The 24,417-nt window shown below is 57.2% G+C and overlaps 2 protein-coding genes and 1 long non-coding RNA gene across 8 annotated transcripts; 2 read left to right on the forward strand and 1 right to left on the reverse strand.

Moving 5' to 3' along the window:
• Positions 1-1,734: 1,734 nt before the first annotated feature.
• LOC116436362 lies at positions 1,735-6,477 on the reverse strand. Its single transcript, XM_032093396.1, has 8 exons — positions 6,018-6,477; positions 5,455-5,931; positions 3,641-3,751; positions 2,935-3,020; positions 2,555-2,620; positions 2,371-2,439; positions 2,177-2,236; positions 1,735-2,100 (listed from the first exon to the last, which is right to left on the reverse strand). Exons 1-8 carry the CDS (start codon positions 6,475-6,477, stop codon positions 2,041-2,043), a joined length of 1,389 nt encoding a protein of 462 aa, XP_031949287.1. The 3' UTR covers positions 1,735-2,040.
• LOC116436399 lies at positions 3,115-3,598 on the forward strand. The gene is made up of 3 exons (XR_004237001.1): positions 3,115-3,186; positions 3,372-3,459; positions 3,548-3,598. It is a non-coding gene; the product is annotated as an uncharacterized LOC116436399 (long non-coding RNA).
• Positions 6,478-8,310: 1,833 nt separating the features above from the next.
• LOC116436395 lies at positions 8,311-15,834 on the forward strand. 6 transcript variants are annotated; one of them, XR_004237000.1, is made up of 6 exons: positions 8,311-8,516; positions 9,146-9,209; positions 9,316-9,558; positions 10,880-11,002; positions 12,804-13,037; positions 14,999-15,834. XR_004237000.1 is itself a non-coding variant. In XM_032093498.1 (5 exons), exons 1-5 carry the CDS (start codon positions 8,817-8,819, stop codon positions 11,248-11,250), a joined length of 795 nt encoding a protein of 264 aa, XP_031949389.1. In that variant the 5' UTR covers positions 8,785-8,816; the 3' UTR covers positions 11,251-11,722. The 6 variants fall into 6 exon arrangements, 1 of the variants encoding a protein (XP_031949389.1); XR_004236997.1 differs by lacking the exon at positions 8,311-8,516 and adding exons at positions 8,785-8,957; positions 9,009-9,020 and having other exon boundaries at positions 9,051-9,558; XR_004236998.1 differs by having other exon boundaries at positions 8,311-8,957; positions 9,009-9,558.
• The last annotated feature ends 8,583 nt before the right edge of the window (positions 15,835-24,417 follow it).

Genomic DNA, 24,417 nt, shown 5'->3' on the forward strand with positions numbered 1-24,417 from the left:
CCATCCCCACAACTCCCTGACAGGAGGGGGCAGCCAGGGGGGATTTGGGATCTGATCGCAGGGAACGGGGCCGGCACAAGAGGGAACGGCCTCGAGCTGTGCCAGGGGAGGCTCAGGGTGGATATTTGGGAGAATTCCTCCCGGAAAGGGCGGCCAGGCAGTGGAAGGGGTTGGGTTTCCCATCGCTGGAGGTGTCCGAGGAGTCTCTGGACGTTGGTTTGGGGGTCGGGCACAGGCTGGACTCAGTGACCTTGGAATTCTTCTTCAACCTCAGGGATTTGGGGATTTGTGGATGCTGGAGGTGGGAAGGAGCTGGGGCTGGGAAATCCCGGGATGGGGACGGGGCTGGAGCAGCAGGAGAAGGGAATGGAGAGTCCTGAGGGAGCTGGGGGGGCTCATCCCAGAGAAAAGGGGGATCCAGGGGGAATTTGGGGCTCTTCCAGGGGGGATTTGGGATCTGATCGCAGGGAACGGGGCCAGCACAAGAGGGAACGGCCTCGAGCTGTGCCAGGGGAGGCTCAGGGTGGATATTTGGGAAAATCCCTCCTGGAAAGGGCGGCCAGGCCTTGGGAGGGGCTGCCCAGGGAGCCTCGGAGTGGCCATCCCTGGAGGTGTCCGAGGGATCCCTGGACGTTGGGCTGGGGCACCAGCTTGGACTCGACGCTCCTGGAATTCTTTCCCAACCCTAAACAACCCCGGAATTCCGTGAGATCTCAGCGATGCCCCCCCCCCCCCCCTCCCCCTCCCCTCTGCCTCACACGCGCCGCCCTCCAGCCGGGCCAGACGCTGGAGAGGAAGGATTTTAATTCCAGGCCGGATTCCTTCCCGCCAGGCGACACTCGGCGCCTTTGTCCGGGGTCCCGCGGGGCACCGCCACCGCCGCTGTCCCCTCCTTGGGGACAAACGGCCGCCGGCGTCTTCCCACGCACGGCCCCGGCCGCGGGCGGGGGGCTCGGGGGGCTCGGGGGGCAGCGAACAAAGGGACCCCCGCGACCCCCGCTGAGCCCTGACCCACTTCATGGGCAGCCCTTGGGAGGGAGGGCAGGGGACGGATCCGATGTCACCTCGCCGCGGTGACACCGCCGGCTTCGTCCCCGTGCCCGGTGCCAGCAGCGAGGGAAGGGGTGGGAAATGGGGACGCGGAATTCCCGGCGGGGAGCGAAGCGGATGGCGGGGGGGGGGCTGCAAATTAATGCCGGTATGCAAATGAGGGTCATTAGCATTACAGCCCTGCCGACGGAGCGTGGCCTGCACTCCGCGTGTCGGTTTGCGCGGGGCGGGAGCGTCCGTTGGGATGAGGAGGGGCTGGGGCTGCTCCGGGGGGGAATTTGGGGATGGATTTTAGGGAAAATTCTTCTCCCAAAGGGTGTCGGGCGCTGGAACAACTCCCCCGGGAACGGCCACGGCTCCAGGAGCTCCGGGAGGGTTTGGACGACGCTCCCAAGGGACAGCGCGGGGTTTTGGGGTGGCTCTGATTGATCCCGGAGGGTCTTTTCCGACCGGGATATTCGCTGATTCCACAAAACGCAGCTCCTGCTGTCACCCAGGCGTTCCCAGCACTTCTCCAAAGGGATTTCCACCCTTTTCACCAATCCTCAGCTTTCCCCACCCAATCCCGCAGCCGTCAGCGCCGATGGAATCACCCCAAAAAAAGGCACTTCCCGACTCCCAAACAATCCCCGCTCCCTCCCTGCGCCCGAGGTGTAGCTCGGGCTCTAAACAGCCAATTAATTGACCCTAATTAAACCAATTTATTGCGCAGCTCAGCCGTATTTGCGCCCAAAAAATGAATTCCCAAACATTCCGAACCCTAAGAGCCCCACAAAATTCTCACTCCCCGCCGATCCCGCCTGTCCAATCCCAAATCCATCAGCTCCAGAGAGTTTTCCACCCCCAAGTCTTTGCTCCGAGGCGCAGCTGGGGGCTGGATCTCGGGGGAAAAAATCCCGGATTTCTGGATGTTTCTATCCCAAAGAAACCCCTGGGTGGGTGCTGGAGCTTCCAGGAGAAGAATTCCATAGGGATGGGAATTCCGGGGTTTCAGGGGCGCTGGTGGCCGGCGGGAGTTGGGAATCCCAAGCGCCTGTAGCCCCCGTTATCCTGCAAGGAAACGGGCGGGATTTAGGACATTTGGGGGGATTTTTGATCCCAAAAAACCACACGGATTTTCCATTACCTCCAAGTAGGCCGTGGAGACCAAAGCTCGGTCCAGCCTCTTTTTCTTGCAGGAGGAAGGCTGCGGGAAAGAGGAAAAAAAATTCCCGTTGGGAAAAGCGGGGGCGGGATGATGATCCCAAAACCCTGGGGTGGGGGGGGGGACACACGGATTTGGTGTCACCAAGGATTGGGGACACTCCAGGGCAGCCTCACCCTGCGGCCGAACTGGACCGTGGAGTAAACGGTGCGAGTCCCGGGCTCGTCCGGGCACCTGGGGCGCTCCTGCCGGGGAAAAAAGGGTGGAATGCACCAAAAAAATCGCCAAGTTTGGGATCAAAAAAGTGGGGGAAATGGATCCAGCCTGGGATCAGCTCGGATCCCACAGGAATGACCCTACCAGTGTCCTGGGAGAGACCACGGCGTAGATGGTGGCTCCTTCCTGGGTGGCCTCGCTGGTCCCGGTCTGGGGACAAAAATTTAAAAAAAAAGTAAAAAAAAAAAGCCCGGAATGGTTAAAAGGCTCAAATTGGGGTTGCCCACATTCCCAGATGGAAGCGACACCCCTCAGGAAGGAATTTCCTCATGGAGAGGGTGGTCAGAGACGGGAGGGTCTCAGGGAGGTTTGGAGCTGCCGTCCCTGGAGGTGTCCAAGGAATGACCGGACATCGGGTGACCAGGTTGGGGTCGGCCCCAGGTTGGACTCGATGGCCTTGGAGGGTTTTCCCAACCCCAATATTCCCGGGATTCTGGGTGGGAAGGGACGTTCCCGGCACTCACGGGGTCCTGGCCGGGTTTCTTCACTCCCATCTCGGCGTAGATCGTCAGCGGCTGCTCCGGGGGTCCCGCGGGCGTTCCGGGGGTCGCTGTGGGGTCAGAGCCCCCAAATTGGGGGTTCCAGCGTGGGGTCAGAATTCCCAGATTTTGGGGGATTCCGGGGGTCAGTGCAGGGTCAGAACTCCCAGATTGTGGGAAAGGATCCAGGGGTCAGTTTGAGGTCAGAATTCCCAGATTTTGGGGAAGGATCCAAGGGTCAGTGCGGGGTCAGACCCCCCAAATTGGGGATTCCGGGGGTCAGTGCGGGGTCAGAATTCCCAGATTTTGGGGGCTTCCGGGGGTCAATGCAGGGTCAGAATTCCCAGATTTTGGGGAAGGATCCAAGGGTCAGTGCGGGGTCAGAACTCCCAGATTTTGGGGGTTTCTAAGGGTCAGTGCAGGGTCAGAATTCCCAGATTTTGGGGAAGCTTCCAGGGGTCAGTGCGGGGTCAGACCCCCCAAATTTGGGGTTCCAGGGGTCAGTCCGGGGTCAGACCCCCCCAAATTTGGGGTTCCAGGGGTCAATGCGGGGTCAGAATTCCCAGATTTTGGGGAAGGATCCAGGGATCAGTGTGAGGTCAGAATTCCCAGATTTTGGGGAAGGATCCAGGGGTCAGTGCGGGGTCAGCCCCCCCAAATTGGGGATCCTGCCCCGGCATCCCGGCCAAACCTTGCCGGGAATTCCGGCTCCGCTTCCTCCAGCAGCAGCAGCAGCAGCAGCCGCTGACCACGAGCAGCAGCAGCAGCCCCGCGGCCGCCGCTGCCCACGCGCCGAAATTCCCTGGAAAGGAATCCCAAAATCCTGGAATTGGCGTGGGAAGTTCGGGATTTAAGGTCCCTTCCCACCCCACCCATTCCAGGATTCCCTGAATGTCCAAATGAAAATTTTCTGCCTTGTATCGAATTAAAAAAAACCTATAAATAATTATGGATTAAATACACCGAAATAAGTTGATAGTTTCTATATCTAGGGATGAAAGTAGGGATTTTATAGACATAAAAAAGTACCGCATTCTAATAAAAATAAATCCGTACATATTTTATATATAAATATCGATTTTATGTCAATTCATATCTAAAAATTGATCTCTAAAATTGATATTGTCAAGTGTGTTGTACATGAAAATATGGATTTTATATCTATTAAAAGTATGGTTTATATATAAAAATAAGTATTTCTATATAAAAATAGGTATAAACTATCTAGCTATGTATTTTATAATCTATAAATCAGAATTTATTTTATATATTAAATCAGTATATATTTATTTTATTTATATATTTCATATATGTCTATAATATATGAAAATATGGATTTTATATATATATTATATATATAAAGTATGTTTTATATATAAAAATAAGTCCCTTTTTATATAAAAAAGGTATAAATTATCAGCTAAGCATATATTTTATATATATGCATACAATAGATGAAAATATGGATTTTATAGATATAAAAAGTATGTTTTATATATAAAAATAAGTATATTTTATATATCAACATAGGTATAAATTATATATCTAAGCATATATTTTATATCTATAAATCAGAATATATTTTATATAAAAATAAGTGTATTATATGTAAAAAAAAATTTTATATATATTATAGAGATTAAAAGTATATTTTATATACAAAATAAATATATTTTATGTATAAAAATAGGTAGAAATTATATATCTAAATATATTCTTTATATATATACATCAGAATATATTTTATATATATAAATAAGTGTCTTATATATGAAAATTTGGATTTTATACATAATATATACATTAAAAGTATGGTTTATATATAAAAATAAGTATATTTTATATAAAAATAGATATAAATTCTATATCTAAATATATATTTTATATCTATAAATCAAAATATATTTTAAATATATAAATGTGTATTATATATTAAAAAATGGATTTTTACATATTATATCTATACAAAAAGTATGCTTTATATACAAAAATCAGTATGTTTTATATAAAAATAATTATAAATTACATATCTAAGTATTTATTTTTAGTCTATAAATCAGAATATATTTTAAATATATAAATAAGTGTATGATATATGAAAATATGGATTTTCTATGTACATAAAAAGTATGGTTTATACCCAAAAATAAGTATATTTTTATATAAAAATAGGTGTAAATCATATATCTATGTATTCTATATCTATAAATAAGGATATACCTTATACATATCCATAAGGATGGATTTTATATATATATAAAATAAGTAGGGATTTTATGTAGAATTTACACCAAATTTGTGCCTATCACATAGAAAAATCACATCCAACCCACCTATTTCACCTCTATAGAAACCATTATTTCCTGCTCCTTTCAAGCCCTAAAACCACACTTTTCCCCCACTTAAACCCCGAATCCTCAGGCCCACCCTATCCGGGACCGACCCTCGCGGATCCCCTCCAGATCCCCAGAATTCCCAAATCCCCCAATCCCATGGAAAAGCCACCTGGGGGGGGACAGGCGAGCTCGGTGCTGGCCGCGCTCCAGCCCGCGGGGCTGCTGACGTTGCAGAGGCAGATTTGGGGTTCCGCGCCCTCGGTGACGTTCCGGAGCAGCCGGGATCCCTTCTCCAGCCGGGATCCGTTCTCCAGACGGGATCCCTTCTCCAGCCGGGATCCGTTCTCCAGACGAGATCCGTCCTCCGGTTGGGATCCATCCTCTGGTTGGGATCCCTTCTCCAGCCGCGATCCCTTCTCTGGCCCAGATCTCTTCTCCAGCGGGGATCCGTCCTCTGGCCTGGATCCCTTCTCCAGCCGAGATCCCTTTTCCAGCTGGGATCCGCTCTCCGGCGTTCCCGGGGGATCCCCAGGACAGGCCCAGCTGTGGGAGACGTTCCCGGCGCTGGAGCAGAGCAGGGACACGAGGCACCAGCCCTGATCCTGCCGCAGGATTTGGGTCTTCAGCCGCGGCTGCCGGACGGGGTCTGCGGGGACAGGGAGGGTGAGAGGGGCCGGGGGGACAGGGGGCAGATGGACAGAAGGACGAAGGGATGGGGGCGCGGCCGCTCACCCCACACGGACACTCGGAAGCAGCGGAAGGAATTCTCCGATGGTGAAGTGCCAATCTTGGCCTCGTAGACCCCACTGTCCTCCTTCCTCACGGGGGAGATGCACAGGGAAAGGGTCTCCCGATGGAAATTGGCTCTCCCGTGCAAGGAACCCTTGGGATACGAGGAAGTACCGGCCTTGAGCTCGGTCAGGATGCGCTCCTGCGTTCCTGAGTCCGGCTTCATTCTCCACTCCACCTCGCTCCACTCCTGTCGGGGTTTCTCCGGAGTCAGACACAGCGATCCCGCGGTGGACACGTCCACGGACACGGTTTGATCCTGGCATTCCAGGAGTCCTAAAGCAGAGCGGGGGAGCCCCGGGTGAGTCTGTGACCCCAGGAGAGGCTCCAGAGCTGCGGAGGAGCAGCTCCTGTCGCAGAGCTGCAGCTCCCAGCACGGCCCCTCCGGATCCCAGGGGACCATTCCCCATCCCCATCCCGGGGATTCATTCCCTCCTCACCATCCTGGCCTGGCTCTGGGTCTGCTCCCCATCCCAGGGAATCCATCCTTGCCACGCCATCCTGGCCTCGGTCCCGATCCCTATCCCAGGGAATCCGTTCCCTCCTCACGATCCCAGAGTGGCTGTGTCCCTGTTGCCCATCCCCATCCCAAAAGTTCCGTCCTTTCCTCACCATCCCGGTCTGGTTGGTTCCCTGTTCCCATCCCAAAAGTTCCATCCTTTCCTCACCATTCCGGTCTGGTTGGTTCCCTGTTCCCATCCCAGAAGTTCCATCCTTTCCTCACCATCCCGGTCTGGTTGGTTCCCCGTTCCCATCCCAGAAGTTCCATCCTTTCCTCACCATCCCGGTCTGGTTGGTTCCCCGTTCCCATCCCAGAAGTTCCATCCCCTCCACGCCATCCCAGACTGGTCCTGTGTCCGTTCCTCATCCCCATCCCAAAAGTTCCATCCTTTCCTCACCATCCCAGTCTGGTTGGTTCCCTGTTCCCATCCCAAAAGTTCCATCCTTTCCTCACCATCCCGGTCTGGTTGGTTCCCTGTTCCCATCCCAAAAGTTCCATCCTTTCCTCACCATCCCGGTCTGGTTGGTTCCCCGTTCCCATCCCAAAAGTTCCATCCTTTCCTCACCATCCCGGTCTGGTTGGTTCCCCGTTCCCATCCCAGAAGCTCCATCCCCTCCACGCCATCCCAGACTGGTCCTGTGTCCATTCCTCATCCCCATCCCAGAAGTTTCATCCTTTCCTCATCATCCCGGTCTGGTTGGTTCCTCATCCCCATCCCAAAAGTTCCGTCCTTTCCTCACCATTCCAGTCTGGTTGGTTCCCTGTTCCCATCCCAAAAGTTCCGTCCTTTCCTCACCATCCCGGTCTGGTTGGTTCCCTGTTCCCATCCCAGAAGTTCCATCCCCTCCACGCCATCCCAGACTCGTCCTGTGTCCGTTCCTCATCCCCATCCCAGAAGTTTCATCCTTTCCTCATCATCCCGGTCTGGTTGGTTCCCCATCCCAAAAGTTCCATCCTTTCCTCACCATCCCGGTCTGGTTGGTTCCCCGTTCCCATCCCAAAAGTTCCATCCTTTCCTCACCATCCCGGTCTGGTTGGTTCCCTGTTCCCATCCCAAAAGTTCCATCCTTTCCTCACCATCCCGGTCTGGTTGGTTCCCTGTTCCCATCCCAAAAGTTCCGTCCTTTCCTCACCATCCCGGTCTGGTTGGTTCCCCGTTCCCATCCCAGAAGTTCCATCCCCTCCACGCCATCCCAAACTGGTCCTGTGTCCATTCCCCATCCCAGAATTTCCACCCTCTCCCCGTTGTCCCAGGCTGTTCCCCATTCCACGGGTTCTCCCCACACCATCCTGGCTGGCTGAGCGCCTGCTCCTCATCCCAAAAGCTCCAATCCCTCCACACCACCCTAGGCTGGATCCCCATCCCAAAATTTCCACCCTCTCCCCATTATCCCAGACATATCCCCCATCCTGGGGGATCCACTCTTTCCACACCACCCCAGAGGGGCTCTGGGCCTGGTCCCCCATCCCCATCCCAAAATTTCCACCCTCTCCCCATTATCCCAAACTGGTCGAGTGCCTGCTCCCCGTTCCAGGGGTTCCACTCTCTGCACCCCACCCCAGACTGGTTCGGTGCCCGTTCCCCTCCCGCCCCAACCCCAGGGAATTTCGCGCCTTGCCCCCCTTTTTCTCTCAACTTTCTGACTTTCTCGTCTCAGAGCAGCCCCGGATGTCGAGGGTGACGACAAAGGCCCCCAAAATAAAACCTGCTGAACATCCGGAGGGCCAATGCTGCTTCCTGTGGCTCCGTGTGGTCAGGGTAGCTGTGGGGGCAGCTTTGCACGGCTCAAAAAACCAAAAAAAAAAACCCTCTTCCCTCAGCCCTGAGCGCAAATCCCACCCATCCCGGGGTTTTTCCGCCAGGAAATCCCTCCCGGGGCGCATCCAGAGCCACCAGCTTGGCCAAGAGTTCCCAGCTCCGAGTCTTGGCAAAGCTGCAGGTGTGGGGACACCCCCAAGGCTCGGGAAATCCGGGAATTCCAGAGGCTGGAGCAGGGAAAAGCTGGAAATCCTTCCCAGGAGGAACGGGAGCAGGGAGTATTTATCGGAGGGACCTGCAGCTGTCGGGAAGGGGCTCCAGGTCCCAAAATTCCTGCAGGACGCTGGGATTGCCCCTTCCCGCTGCTCTGGTGCTGCCAGGGAGGGGTGGGAGGGTCCCAAAGTTCTCCTGAGGGAGCTGGGGGGGCTCATCCCGGGGAAAGGGGGGATCCAGGGGGGAATGTGGGATCTGATCCCAGGAAATGGGGCCAGGACAAGAGGGAACGGCCTCGAGCTGTGCCAGGGGAGGCTCAGGGTGGATATTTGGGAAAATCCCTCCTGGAAAGGGCGGCCAGGCCTTGGGAGGGGCTGCCCAGGGAGGCTTGGAGTGGCCATCCCTGGAGGTGTCTGAGGGATCCCTGGAGGTGCCCGAGGGATCCCTGGACGTGTCCGAGGGATCCCTGGAGGTGTCCGAGGGATCCCTGGAGGTGTCCGAGGGATCCCTGGACGTGTCCGAGGGATCCCTGGACATCGCTCTGGGGACCCGACACAGCTTGGACTCGCTGACCTTGGAGCTCTTTCCCAACCTCAGAAATCCTGGGATTCTGCAAATCCGGGAGGTGGCAGGGAAGAAAGGACCCCAAACCACCCCCAAGGTGTGGCCAGAAGATGCTCCAGGCACCTGGAGATGCTCCAGGGCCAAACCCTCTCCCAAATCCCGCTGTTTCCCTGCTCCCCACGCCCAAAAATCGCTGTTTTTAGGGGAAAAAGACCCTCAGCCCCCACCAGCTGCCCCAAAATCCTGGGAAAACGAGGCTGTGCCGGTTCGGCAGAGGGATTTGGGCTTGGCAAGCGGGAGAAGCCCCGGCTGCGAAGTTCGGGACCTGCCGGCACAGGGAAGTCGCGCCCTTCAGACAAATTCCAGCTCCGAAACGCTGCCCAGGAAGGGGAACCGGCCCCGCGTCACAGCCCCGGTCTGGCTCCACTTTCCCTGGGCAGGGCGGGGTGAGAGAAGCGAGAAAACCCCCCCCAAAAAAAACCCCACCCAGCCCCTCTCCATCCCTCCCCCCCCCCCCCCAAATCCCCCCTTCTCCCTGCTCTGCCTGCTCCGCTCCAGCTTTTCCCTGGAATTCCCGCATTCCCGCACCCTTCCTGCCCTCTCCATCCCCACCCAAAGGCGAGCGCGTCCCTCCCCGGGCGACCCCAAGCCCGCGCCCCCTCCTCACCTCGGCTCCCCGGCAGCCCCAGCAGCAGCGCCAGCAGCACCGGGGCACAGCGGGGACCCCCGGCCGGGGACATCTCGGAGGGGCCCCCCCGGAGCAGCCGCGGGAGCTGCGGGGACCCCTCGGGGCTGGCGAGTGCCCGGCCGGGACTTCCTCCGCTCCTGCGTGCGGTTACTTCGCTCCTTCCTCCTCCTCCTCCTCCTCCTCCTCCTCCTGCTCCTCCTGCTCCGGGGGGGTCAGGGCGCGTTGTCACCCCCCCGGGCCACCCCTGTCGCAGGGGGGGACAAGGACATGGCGCGAGTGTGGCGCTGCTCAGCCCCAAAACTGGCATTTAATTAATTTTAATTGCCCCAGGAGGGCGCGGTTGCGGTTTGGGGGTTTTTTTGGGGGGGGGGTTTTGCTTTCCCTTTGCAGAGAGCGCCGGGGACAGTTGGGGACGTGGCCACGGGTTCCGTGTCCCCCCCAGCTCGGAGCCCCCCGCGGCAGGATCGGGACCTTTGGGGAGGAATATCCAACCCCAAAATGCCCTCTCCAGCCCCAAAATTGCCGTTCCATCCCTAAAATCCCCATTCAGCCCCAAAATCCTCCTCGTTCCAGCCCCAAAATTCCCGTTCCATCCCTAAAATCCCCATCCGGCCCCAAAATCCTCCTCGTTCCAGCCCCAAAATTCCCGTTCCATCCCTAAAATCCCCATCCGGCCTCAAAATCCTCCTCGTTCCAGCCCCAAAATTCCCGTTCCATTCCCTAAAATCCCCATCCGGCCCCAAAATCCTCCTCGTTCCAGCCCCAAAATTCCCGTTCCATCCCTAAAATCCCCATCCGGCCCCAAAATCCTCCTCGTTCCAGCCCCAAAATTCCCGTTCCATCCCTAAAATCCCCATCCAGCCCCAAAATCCTCCTCGCTCCAGCCCCAAAATTCCCGTTCCATCCCTAAAATCCCCATCCAGCCCCAAAATCCTCCTCGTTCCAGCCCCAAAATTGCCGTTCCATCCCTAAAATCCCCATCCGGCCCCAAAATCCTCCCCGTTCCAGCCTCAAATCCCCGTTCCAGCCCCAAAATCCTCCCCGTTCCAGCCTCAAATCCCCGTTCCTTGGGATTCCAGGGATGCGGGGGGAACCCGGCGGATTTGGGATGCTCGGCCCTGCCTCGACCCTCCTCGGATTTCCACCTTTTCCCTGGATTTTTGCCTTTTTCCTCCTCTCCTTCGTCCTTTGCTGAGCTCCAGGTGAGTTTGGGAGCATTTTTGGGGGCGGCTCAGGAATTTTCGGTCAATTAATGGAGACGTTATTAATGAACTGCTGTTAAAAAAAATGGGGGTGGTTTTGGTTTCGGTTTTTTTTAAGGAAAGGCTGTTTTCCAAGAAAAAGTCGCACTTTTATTTTACAGGGATTTTCCCGGTTTTGGGGAGCAAAGGGGGGAGTGATGCTCCAGAGCTTCCCGTGCCTCTGGAAAACGGGATTCCCTTTATTTTAGCCGGGATACCAAAATGATTCTGGAAAAAATGAACCCAAATTTACCGAGAACAAACAACCTGAAAGCTGAGGAAGGCGAGGGGAGGATGCGAGGGGAGGAGGAAATTCCCAGACAATTCCCAGACATTCCCAAACAATTCCCAAGCTGCTCCCAGACTGCCTCAGGGGGGATCTCCAGAGGTTTGGGGGAGGGGGGGTTTCCCCCTTTTCCCCAAAATCTGAGCTCGGGATCTGGGAATAAATCAGGGACTAAATCGCTGTTCCCGGGGTGGTTTTTCCCTGCTCCCGGCGGCTTTTCCCGGGATTTCAGCCGTGCCCAAGCGGCGCTGGAAGAGAGCAAAGAGGGTCAGCGGCCCCTAAATCCGATCCCTGCGCCGTCTGCTGCTCCTCTTTAATCACCTTAGGCCGAGCTCATTGCTCATTCCCGGCCATTCCCGGCCATTCCCGGTGGTTTGGAGTTGGGGACAAGCGGTCCTGGATGTGCTGGAGGGGTGGGAAAGGGGCGGATTCCCGGGAAAAAACGTGGCGGTGGGGATGGGAAGGGTGGGATGGGCAGTGGGAGTGGGATTCCCAAAGCCTGGAATGGCCAGGGGTGGGCGTCCAGGGGAGGGAAACTGAGGCACGGCTTTGGGATGCTCCGGGATTCTCTGGGATGCTCCGGGATCCTTTGGGGCGCTCCGGGATTCTCTGGGATGCTCCGGGATCCTTTGGGGCGCTCCAGGATTCTCTGGGATGCTCCGGGATCCTTTGGGATGCTCCGGGATTCTCTCGGATGCTCCGGGATCCTTTGGGGCGCTCCAGGATTCTCTGGGATGCTCCGGGATCCTTTGAGGCGCTCCGGGATTCTCTCGGATGCTCCGGGATCCTTTGGGGCGCTCCAGGATTCTCTGGGATGCTCCGGGATCCTTTGGGGCGCTCCAGGATTCTCTGGGATGCTCCGGGATCCTTTGGGGCGCTCCAGGATTCTCTGGGATGCTCCGGGATCCTTTGGGATGCTCCGGGATTCTCTCGGATGCTCCGGGATCCTTTGGGGCGCTCCAGGATTCTCTGGGATGCTCCGGGATCCTTTGGGGCGCTCCGGGATTCTCTGGGATGCTCCGGGATCCTTTGGGATGCTCCGGGATTCTCTCGGATGCTCCGGGATCCTTTGGGGCGCTCCAGGATTCTCTGGGATGCTCCGGGATCCTTTGGGGCGCTCCGGGATTCTCTCGGATGCTCCGGGATCCTTTGAGGCGCTCCGGGATTCTCTGGGATGCTCCGGGATCCTTTGGGGCGCTCCGGGATTCTCTCGGATGCTCCGGGATCCTTTGGGGCGCTCCGGGATTCTCTCGGATGCTCCGGGATCCTTTGGGGCGCTCCGGGATTCTCTGGGATGCTCCGGGATCCTTTGGGGCGCTCCGGGATTCTCCGGGATTCTCTGGGATTCTTTGGGAAGCGCCGCTGCTTTCCCAGCTCCATGGGGATGCTGCAGGATGGGAGCGGGGAGGATCCCACGGAGAGGCCCCAAACCTCGATTTTTATGGGATTTTCTCCTTTAACCCCCTCCCTCCCCAGCCCAATCCCAGCTCCATCCCGAGCCGGCAGGGAGGGAAAATCCAGGGAATTCTTTGAAAGCCAAAGGCGCTCCCGGACCGGGAGGTGGCAGCAGGAGACCGCGCGCGGCTGATCCCAAATCCCTTCGGGAAAGGAGCGACCGGGATGGAGCTGCGCCTTATGGGGTGAGCGGGCCTCCCCCAGCCCCAGATAAAATCCTGGAGCCGTGTCCGGGCTGGTTCCGATGGGAAAAGGGTCGGGATGAGATGGGAAAAGGGTCGGGATGAGATGGCAAAAGGGTTGGGATGAGAGGGGGAAAAGGGTTGGGAGGAGACAGGAAAAGGGCCGGGATGAGAGGGGGAAAAGGGCCGGGATGAGAGGGGGAAAGGGTCGGGATGAGACGGGAAAAGGGTCAGGATGAGAGGGGAAAATGGCCGGGATGAGAGGGGAAAAGGGCCGGGATGAGACGGGAAAAGGGCCGGGATGAGACAGGAAAAGGGCCGGGATGAGAGGGGAAAAGGGCCGGGATGAGAGGGGAAAAGGGCCGGGATGAGAGGGGAAAAGGGTTGGGATGAGATGGGGAAAAGGGTCAGGATGAGAGGGGAAAATGGCCGTGATGAGACGGGAAAAGGGTCGGGATGAGACGGGAAAAGGGTTGGGATGAGAGGGGAAAAGGGTCGGGATGAGACAGGAAAAGGGCCGGGATGGGAGGGGAAAAGGGCCGGGATGAGAGGGGAAAAGGGTCAGGATGAGAGGGGAAAATGGCCGTGATGAGACGGGAAAAGGGTCGGGATGAGACGGGAAAAGGGTTGGGATGAGAGGGGAAAAGGGTCGGGATGAGAGGGGAAAAGGGTCGGGATGAGACAGGAAAAGGGTCAGGATGAGATGGGGAAAGGGTCAGGATGAGACAGGAAAAGGGCCGGGATGAGAGGGGAAAAGGGCCGGGATGAGAGGGGGAAAGGGCCGGGATGAGAGGGGAAAAGGGTCGGGATGAGACAGGAAAAGGGCCGGGATGAGAGGGGAAAAGGGCCGGGATGAGACAGGAAAAGGGCCGGGATGAGACGGGAAAAGGGCCGGGATGAGAGGGGAAAAGGGCCGGGATGAGAGGGGGAAAGGGCCGGGATGAGACAGGAAAAGGGCCGGGATGAGACGGGAAAAGGGTCGGGATGAGAGGGGAAAAGGGCCGGGATGAGACGGGAAAAGGGTCGGGATGAGACGGGAAAAGGGTTGGGATGAGAGGGGAAAAGGGTCGGGATGAGACAGGAAAAGGGTCAGGATGAGAGGGGGAAAGGGTCGGGATGAGAGGGGAAAAGGGTCAGGATGAGATGGGGAAAGGGTCAGGATGAGAGGGGAAAAGGGTCAGGATGAGATGGGGAAAGGGCCGGGATGAGAGGGGAAAAGGGTCGGGATGAGACAGGAAAAGGGCCGGGATGAGACAGGAAAAGGGCCGGGATGAGAGGGGAAAAGGGCCGGGATGAGAGGGGAAAAGGGCCGGGATGAGAGGGGGAAAGGGTTGGGATGAGACGGGAAAAGGGTCGGGATGAGAGGGGGAAAGGGCCGGGATGAGAGGGGAAAATGGCCGGGATGAGAGGGGAAAAGGGCCGGGATGAGAGGGGAAAAGGGCCGGGATGAGACGGGAAAAGGGCCGGGATGAGAGGGGAAAATGGCCGGGATGAGAGGGGAAAATGGCCGGGATGAGAGGGGGAAAGGGCCGGGATGAGACAGGAAAAGGGCCGGGATGAGAGGGGAAAAGGGTTGGGATGAGATGGGAAAAGGGTCGGGATGAGAGGGGAAAAGGGCCGGGATGAGAGGGGGAAAGGGCCGGGATGAGACGGGAAAAGGGCCGGGATGAGAGGGGAAAATGGCCGGGATGAAAGGGGAAAAGGGCCGGGATGAGATGGGGAAAGGGTCGGGATGAGAGGGGAAAAGGGTTGGGATGAGATGGGAAAAGGGTCGGGATGAGAGGGGAAAAGGGCCGGGATGAGAGGGGAAAAGGGTTGGGATGAGAGGGGAAAAGGGTTGGGATGAGATGGGAAAAGGGCCGGGATGAGAGGGGAAAAGGGTTGGGATGAGACGGGAAAATGGCCGGGGAAAACTGGCTAAAACCAGGGGAAAATGAGGGGGAAAAAAGGGGGGAAATGGGAAAAACGGGGAAAACAGGGGAAAACCAGGACAACCCGGGAATAATCCGGGTTCCTCATCCCTCGCACACGCAGCTGCCCCAAAATGCGACAACGCCGCTTCCTCCCAGACGCCACCAGCGCCCCTGGCAGCTGCCAGGTCCTGGCAGGACCAAAACCACACCCTGGCACACCCAATCCCGGGATTCCTCCGTTGCCGGGATTCCTCCGTTGCCGGGATTCCTGTTCCCAGCCCGGATCCACCGTGGGATCCCTGAAAGCTCCGGTGGTTTTGGAAAAGTGAATTATTCAGCGGTGACCCCGGCGGAGGCGGCGCAGCATCAATTATTGAGCGGCAGAGCCGTCGAATTCCCTCCTAAATAACTCATCCCGCGCCTTCCCGGGAAATCACACATCCGATCTCCCGCCTAAACGCTCTCCCGGGAAATCCGCTGGGGCAGGAGTTAGGCCTGGGCGGAGGAGGAGGAGGAGGAGGAGGAGGAGGGGGAGGAAGGAGTTCTGCCAGGAGATCCCGGGATTTGGCTTCGCCGGGAGCATCCCGGTGCTGCCCATCGGGGTCAGGGATCCCGATCCCAAAGGGGTTGGGCCCATCCTGGGTGGTTCCCTTCTTGGGATCCCTCCAGCCGTGGGAAAAGGGATCCCAGGGATCCTTCAAGCCGTGGGGAATGGGATCCCAGGGATCCTTCAATCCATGGGAAAAGGGATCCCAGGGATCCTTCAAGCCGTGGGAAAAGGGATCCCAGGGATCCTTCAAGCCGTGGGGAAAGGGATCCCAGGGATCCTTCAATCCATGGGGAAAGGGATCCCAGGGATCCTTCAAGCCGTGGGGAAAGGGATCCCAGGGATCCTTCCAGCCATGGGGAAAGGGATCCCAGGGATCCTTCAATCCGTGGGAAAAGGGATCCCAGGGATCCTTCCAGCAATCCCAGGGATCCTTCCAGACGTGGGAAAAGCGATTCCAGGGATCCTTCACTCCATGGGGAAAAGGGATCCCAGGGATCCTTCCAGCCGTGGGGAAAGGGATCCCAGGGATCCTTCAATCCATGGGAAAAGGGATCCCAGGGATCCTTCAAGCCGTGGGGAAAGGGATCCCAGGGATCCTTCAATCTATGGGAAAAGGGATCCCAGGGATCCTTCAATCCATGGGAAAAGGGATCCCAGGGATCCTTCACTCCATGGGGAAAGGGATCCCAGGGATCCTTCAAGCCGTGGGAAAAGGGATCCCAGGGATCCTTCAAGCCGTGGGGAAAGGGATCCCAGGGATCCTTCCAGCCGTGGGGAAAGGGATCCCAGGGATCCTTCAAGCCGTGGGGAAAGGGATCCCAGGGATCCTTCCAGCCATGGGGAAAGGGATCCCAGGGATCCTTCAATCCGTGGGAAAAGGGATCCCAGGGATCCTTCCAGCAATCCCAGGGATCCTTCCAGCCGTGGGAAAAGGGATCCCAGGGATCCCAGGGATCCTTCCAGCCACGGGAACTTCCCCAAAACCTGGGGAAGCAGCTCCCACTCCCAGCCTTGCTGGATTCAGGGAATCTCCCCCAAATCCTCCTGGCGTGGGTGCAACTCCCGGCAAGGCCCAACCCCCGGGATTGCTCTGGCTCGGGCATCCCAGGAATTTTTTTTTCCCGAGTTTTTGGTGCAATTAAAGCACCCTGGGGGGAGGGGGGAGGGGCTGCGGCCACCAGGGCGCCAGGAGATCCCAAACTCCGGGAAGGGATCCCTGGGGTTGATCCATCCCATCGCGCGGGAATTGCGAATTCCAGAGAATCCCTCGGATCCCAGGAACGGGGTGGGGCTAATTAAAGTAATTCATTAATCGCACAGCTCGGTGCCGTGGAATGGGGAAGCGCCGCGGATCCGATGGGGCGGAGCAGCCGAATTTTGGGAAGGGGCAGGGCTGGGAAACGCAAATTCCGAACCCAGGGCGTTCATGGAAGAAGGGGGAAAAACCGGGATTTTTTCCAGGCTGGAATTTTTCTCCAGGCGAGGGGAGGCCCCCTGGCCCCCCACCCACCCGCCGGTGCTGTTTGGGTTAATAATTAATTGTTGATTTGCGAGTTGATAATTAATTGTTCGATTGTTTTATTATTTTATTGTTTTGTTATTTTACTGGTTTATTGTTTAATTGTTTTACTGTTCTGTTGTTGAATTTATTGTTTATTTGTTCGTTCGTTTAATTATTTATTTAATTAATTAATTATTTATTCGATCGATTTAATCCCGGATCTAATCTCGGGTGGCAGATGTCGCCTTTATCGTCACCTCTGTCCCACAGCCCCAGACAAAAACAAGGAGACGTCGGGAATTAGCGGGAGAAAAGGGGGAGGGGGGTTGCGAATAAATATTCCCGTGATTCCTGGGGGGCCGGGATGAGGGAAAAGAGGGGCCAGAGAAGCCTTGGGATGGGGCTGGAGGAGCTTTGGGATGGGGCTGGAGAAGCTTTGGGATGGGGCTGGAGAAGCTTTGGGATGGGGCTGGAGAAGCCTTGGGATGGGGCTGGAGAAGCCTTGGGATGGGGCCGGAGAAGCTTTGGGATGGGGCTGGAGAAGCCTTGGGATGCGGCCGGAGAAGCCTTGGGATGGGGCTGGAGAAGCCTTGGGATGGGGCTGGAGAAGCCTTGGGATGGGGCCGGAGAAGCTTTGGGATGGGGCTGGAGAAGCCTTGGGATGGGGCTGGAGAAGCTTTGGGATGGGGCTGGAGAAGCTTTGGGATGGGGCTGGAGAAGCCTTGGGATGGGGCTGGAGAAGCTTTGGGATGCGGCCGGAGAAGCTTTGGGATGGGGCTGGAGAAGCTTTGGGATGGGGCTGGAAAAGCCTTGGGATGGGGCTGGAGAAGCCTTGGGATGGGGCCGGAGAAGCTTTGGGATGGGGCTGGAGAAGCCTTGGGATGGGGCTGGAGAAGCTTTGGGATGGGGCTGGAGAAGCTTTGGGATGGGGCTGGAGAAGCTTTGGGATGGGGCTGGAGAAGCCTTGGGATGCGGCCGGAGAAGCTTTGGGATGCGGCTGGAGGAGCCTTGGGATGCGGCTGGAGGAGCTTTGGGATGGGGCTGGAAAAGCCTTGGGATGCGGCTGGAGAAGCTTTGGGATGCGGCTGGAGGAGCCTTGGGATGGGGCTGGAAAAGCCTTGGGATGCGGCTGGAGGAGCTTTGGGATGGGGCTGGAAAAGCCTTGGGATGGGGCTGGAGAAGCCTTGGAATGCGGCCGGAGCGGGATCCCGCACCCAGAGCTGCTCCAGGGGTGGCGTCCCCTTTGCTGACCCCAGAATTCCCAGTCTGTTCTCCAGAACCAGGGATTTCGGGAGGAATCTCCTCCTGGAAGGGGCTGCCCAGGAAGGGCTGCGGTGGCCATCCCCGGAGGGGGCCGAGGAATCCCTGGAATTTGGTCTGGGTGGGCATCGGGCACGGCTTGGGCTCGGTGGTCTTGGAGGGCCCTGCCAACCTCGTGAATCCTGGGATTCTGGGATCCTGGGATCCTGGGGTTCTGGAATTCTGGGATTCTGGGATTTGGGGGTTCTGGGATTCTGGGATTCTGGGGTTCGGGGCTTCTGGCGTTCGGGGCTTCTGGGGTTCTGGAATTCTGGGGTTCTGGGATTCTGGGATCCTGGGGTTCTGGGATCCTGAGGTTGTAGAATTCTGGGGTTCTGGGATCCTGGGGTTGTAGAATTCTGGGGTTCTGGGATCCTGGGGTTCTGGGGTTCTGGAATTCTGGGATTTGGGGGTTCTAGGATTTGGGGGTTCTGGGATCCTGGGATTCTGGAATTCTGGAATGCTGGGATCCTGGGGTTCTGGGGTTCTGGGATCCTGGGGTTCCGGGATCCTGGGGTTCTGGAATTCTGGGGTTCTGGAATTCTGGGGTTCTGGGATCCTGGGATTCTGCACCCACAGAGCATCAGGATTTAGGACTGGGGAAACTGAGGCACCGAGAGGCACCGGGCCCAGTCGGCAGCACCCAGGGAGATCTCCAGGAGCCCTGGGTGGGGAATTCCCCCGGAGCAGCCGGAGCAGCAGGAGATGGGGCCGGGATTGGGGCCGGGATTGGGGCCGGGATTGGGGCCGGGATTGGGGCCGGGATTAGGGCCGGGAGAGCCGGCTCAGCCCTCGGCCGCCGTCTGGGGCCGGGAGGGGACAGAGGACCAGGATCAGGATTAGGCCGAGGAGATCCTGGGGGGGGGGAGGGGAGAGGGGGGCTGGGGGTGGGGGTGAATGGGGATGGGGTCCCATGGGTGGGGGGGGGTGAGAATGGGGTGGCCGGCACCCAGCAGCACCCAGAACTCAGCACCAGCCAGTGTCCACCGCCCGCCAGTGTCCAGTACTCACCAGTGTCCACCAGTGTCCAGCACCCACCAGTGTCCAGTACTCACCAGTGTCCACCAGTGTCCAGCACCCACCAGGGTCCAGCAGTGTCCACCAGTGTCCAGCACCCACCAGTGTCCAGTACTCACCAGTGTCCACCAGTGTCCACCAGTGTCCAGCACCCACCAGTGTCCACCAGTGTCCACCAGTGTCCAGCACCCACCAGTGTCCAGTACTCACCAGTGTCCACCAGTGTCCACCAGTGTCCAGCACCCACCAGTGTCCACCAGTGTCCAGCACCCATCAGCACCCACCAGTGTCCACCAGTGCCCAGCACCCTCCAGTGTCCAGCACCCATCAGCACCCACCAGTGTCCACCAGTGTCCAGCACCCATCAGCACCCACCAGCACCCACCAGTGCCCACCAGTGCCCACCAGTGTCCAGCACCCATCAGCACCCACCAGTGCCCACCAGTGTCCGGCACCGCCAGGACTGGATGTTCCGATGCCTCATCCGGAGCCCCCCGGCCCTTCCCACCCCTCTTCCACCCTTTCCCCTTCCTCCCCCCTTCCTCCCGCTCCTGGAATTTGCCAGAAACCTCCCGAGGAGCTCAGGAGTTATTTTGGGGCCGGAGAGGCTTTTCCTTGGGAAATCGAGTTCCCTGCGGCTCCGCAAATCCCAATCCGCGGCTCCGGGAAGGGAGATAATTCCCGCGGGATGGAGGTCGGGGATAGAGAGGCTTCCTGGGAATTGAGTTTTTGGGGAAAAAAACCGATGAGAAATAATCCTGAGGAGCGGGGCTTTGGTGGGAAGGGCTGGAGCGGAGACTGCTCCGGCCCGGCTGCTCCTGAGGCCGGGAACTCGGCCTCCTTTCCCTGCGGAAACGCTGCCCAAAAGCCAGAACCTCGTGGAAATCGGCAAAATTCCTTATCTCCGTCCCAATTCCAGGGCCACAGCCCTCCAGGGAATCCCGCTGGAGATCCCGGGGCTGACCATGAGCGTTTTCCGTGGCCATCCCAAAGATCTTCCTTGGCCATCCCAAGGATCTTCCTCATCCATCCCAAGGATCTTCCTTGGCCATTCCAAGGATCTTCCTTGGCCATTCCCAAACCTCTTCCTTGGCCATTCCCAAACCTCTTCCTTGGCCATCTCAAAGATCTTCCTTGGCCATCCCAAAGGTCTTCCTTGGCCATTCCAAGGATCTTCCGTGGCCATTCCCAAACCTCTTCCTTGGCCATCCTGAGGATCTTCCTCATCCATCCCAAGGATCTTCCTTGGCCATCCCAAGGATCTTCCCAAACACCTTCCTTGGCCATCCCAAAGATTTTCCTTGGTCATCCCAAAGGTCTTCCTTAGCCATTCCCAAACCTCTTCCTTAGCCATTCCCAAACCTCTTCCTTAGCCATTCCCAAACCTCTTCCTTGGCTATTCCCAAACCTCTTCCTTGGCCATCCCAAGGATCTCCCTCATCCATCCCAAAGACCTTCCCTGGCCATCCCAAATGTTCTCCTCATCCATCCCACCCTGGCAGTGCCAGGAACGAGGAAAATCCAGCAGCTGCCTCCCACCGGGAGCTGCTGGGAGCTGCAAGGCTCCAGATAAATATCCCGATGATTCCCGGCACAGATTGGGATTTCACGGCCCACCGGAGATCCCTGCCCGCCGCCGGCACTCCGGGCGGGAGAAAAGCAGCAGCCGGTGCCAACCCCAGATCTCCGGATGCCAATCCCGGATCTGTCACCTCCAGGATGGAGGGGCTGTGTCCACCCCCCGGCTGCTCCGGGATTGGATGCGGGGTTTTGGGATTGGGGAGCAGGTGTGGCCCCGTGGTCTGGGGTCAGCACAGGGAGCCGCTCAACACTTCCCGATGGCGGGATGAGGGATGCGAGGCCGGGATTTGGGATCCAATACTGGGATTAGTAGCCAAACCTCGGGATAATGGGCCAAATGCCAGGATAATGGACCAAACACCGGCATAACGGGTCAAACACCGGGTCAAACACCGGGATAACGGACCAAACACCGGGATAACGGGTCAAACACTGGGATAATGGACCAAACACCGGGATAACGGACCAAACACCGGGATAACGGGTCAAACACTGGGATAATGGACCAAACACCGGGATAACGGGTCAAACACTGGGATAACGGACCAAACACCGGGATAAAGGGTCAAACACTGGGATAATGGACCAAACACCGGGATAAAGGGTCAAACACTGGGCTAACGGACCAAACACCAGGATAACAGCTGGAGCTGAGCTGTCCGGGCCATGACGCCTTCTCCTCCCACTCTTCCCAGATTTTGGGGCCTCCCGCTGCCTCTCCCAGCCCCCCCAGCCCCATCCCCGGCTCCCGAGTGCGGACACAGCGGCTTTTCCCAATCCCGCCGTCAGCAAATTCCCGGCTCCTCCCTGACCTCTCTCCGCGCCCCACGAGCTCCCTCTCGTTTCCCTCCTCCTCCTCCTCCTTAAATTCCCGGGAGTGGGGGCAGCTCCGAGGGGCCTCTCCTGCTCCAGGGACCCTCCAGCACCGAGGGAAGAATTTGGGTGGATTCAGGAGAGAATCCGTGGGCACGGAGATGCCTGGGAATGTCATCCCGGCCTGGATTCCCCTACGGATGATTCCCATGGGATTCATTTGAATAAATCTCCGTTATTTTCATCCTTTTCTTGTTGCAGTCCATCCTGGGTGCTTTGGAGCCTGGAATGGGAAGCTCCCGGTGACATCTGGGCTGTGCCAGGGGGAGTTTGGGAATTCCTGGAGCTGGGGGATCCATGGAAAAGAGAGGAGGGGGTCCGGAGCCCCTCCTGTGTCGGATAAGGAACACCGGGAATGTACAGCCACCGGGACAGGGCCCAGGATCGCAGCCAGGGAAGGGAAAAAATGTTTGGAAATCCCCAGGAGAGAGGGGAAAATGGTCTTTTCCATGGAAAAAAAATCTGGGAAGGAGGAGCTGGGCGGCCTCTGATCCCGCTGCTCTCCGACCCCCTTGGCCAAGCTCCGGGAGTGGAGCGGAGCCGGGGCTGAGTCAGGCACCGCTTCTCGTTTTTTCCAGGTTTCCTCCAAATCCCTCCAGGCGGGGGGGGGGGGGGGAATTCTATTTAAGAGTAAAGAAAAAATTTAAAAATAAAAAAAAATTTAAAAAAAAAAAAGGAAAAGAAAAAGAAAAAGGAGAGGCTCGGAAAGAGGAAAGGAAAAAAAATCCCAACCCTGAAAAATTCCGGAAAGACGGAGGGGCTCCCGCGCACACAGATGTGCACAGACACGGCCAGATGTGCCCACGCGCACCCCCAGATGGGCCCAGGTGTGCGCGCGCCCAGATGTGCCCAGACGGGTCAAGATGCGTCCAGGTGCGCGCGCCCAGATGTGTCCAGGTGTTCCAAGACGCGTCCAGATGCGCACGCGCCCAGATGTGCATGCGCCCAAGTCCAGATGTGCACTCAGGAGCACAACCCCCGGCTTGCCCCGCGCACACGCGTGTGCACACCCCAAAATTCGAATGGTGCACCCCGAAATACTGATGTGCACCCCGAAATACGGATGGTGCACCCCAAAATACAGATGTGCACCCGACACGTGTGCAAACACGGACGACGTGCGAGGAGAGGCTCGCACAAACAGCCCGAAACACACGGACACAGCGACACGCGTGTGCGCCCCCCAAATCACACGTTTACACCCCAAAACACGCGTTTACACCCCAAAACACGCGTGTGCGCACCCCAAAACACACGTGTGAAGACCCCAAAGCACGTTTACACTCCAAACGTGTGTGTGCACACCCCAAAACACCCGTTTACACCCCAAAACCCGCGTTTACACCCCAAAACACGCGTTTACACCCCAAAACACCCCTTTACGCCCCAAAACACGCGTTTACACCCCAAAACCCGCGTTTACACCCCGAAACACCCCTTTACGCCCCAAAACACGCGTTTACACCCCGAAACACGCATTTACACCCCAAAACACGCGTGTGCGCCCCAAAACACACGTGTGAAGACCCCAAAGCACGTTTACACTCCAAACGTGTGTGTGCACGCCCCAAAACACCCGTTTTCACCCCAAAACACACGTGTGCGCCCCAAAACACACGTGTGAAGACCCCAAAGCACGTTTACACTCCAAACGTGTGTGTGCACGCCCCAAAACACCCGTTTTCACCCCAAAACACACGTGTGCGCCCCAAAACACACGTGTGAAGACCCCAAAGCACGTTTACACTCCAAACGTGTGTGTGCACACCCCAAAACACCCCTTTACGCCCCGAAACACGCGTTTACACCCCAAAACCCGCGTTTACACCCCGAAACACACGTGTGCGCACCCCGAAACACACGTGTGAAGACCCCAAAGCACGTTTACACTCCAAATGTGTGTGTGCACACCCCAAAACACCCCTTTACGCCCCAAAACACGCGTTTACACCCCAAAACACGCGTTTACACCCCGAAACACACGTGTGCGCACCCCGAAACACACGTGTGAAGACCCCAAAGCACGTTTACACTCCAACGCGTGTGTGTGCACACCCCAAAACACCCGTTTACACCCCAAAACCCGCGTTTACACCCCAAAACACGCGTTTACACCCCAAAACACCCCTTTACGCCCCAAAACACGCGTTTACGCCCCAAAACCCGCGTTTACACCCCGAAACACACGTGTGCGCACCCCGAAACACACGTGTGAAGACCCCAAAGCACGTTTACACTCCAAACGTGTGTGTGCACACCCCAAAACACCCCTTTACGCCCCAAAACACGCGTTTACACCCCAAAACCCGCGTTTACACCCCGAAACACACGTGTGCGCACCCCGAAACACACGTGTGAAGACCCCAAAGCACGTTTACACTCCAACGCGTGTGCACGCCCCAAAACCCGCGCTCACACCCCAAAACCCGCGCTTACGCCCCAAATCACACTCGCACGCCCCAGCACGCATTTGCACACCCTCCCCACACGCTCCCCCGCGCAGCCCCACGCGTGACACGCGCGCACGTCCCCGCTCTCCCCCTCCTTCTCTCCCTCCTTCCCTCCCTCCTTCCATCCCTCCCTCCTTCCTTCCATCCCTCCCTCCTTCCCTCCCTCCCCCCGCACACGCAGCTCCCTCTCCCCCTCTCCTCGCCCCCTCCGCCCCCCCGGCCCGCCCCCCGCCCGCCCCGCCCCCGCCGCCGCTCACTCGGGGCTCGGC

The sequence above is a fragment of the Corvus moneduloides genome, chromosome 29 (assembly GCF_009650955.1).
Source record: "Corvus moneduloides isolate bCorMon1 chromosome 29, bCorMon1.pri, whole genome shotgun sequence".
NCBI classification, from domain to species: Eukaryota; Metazoa; Chordata; class Aves; order Passeriformes; family Corvidae; genus Corvus; species Corvus moneduloides.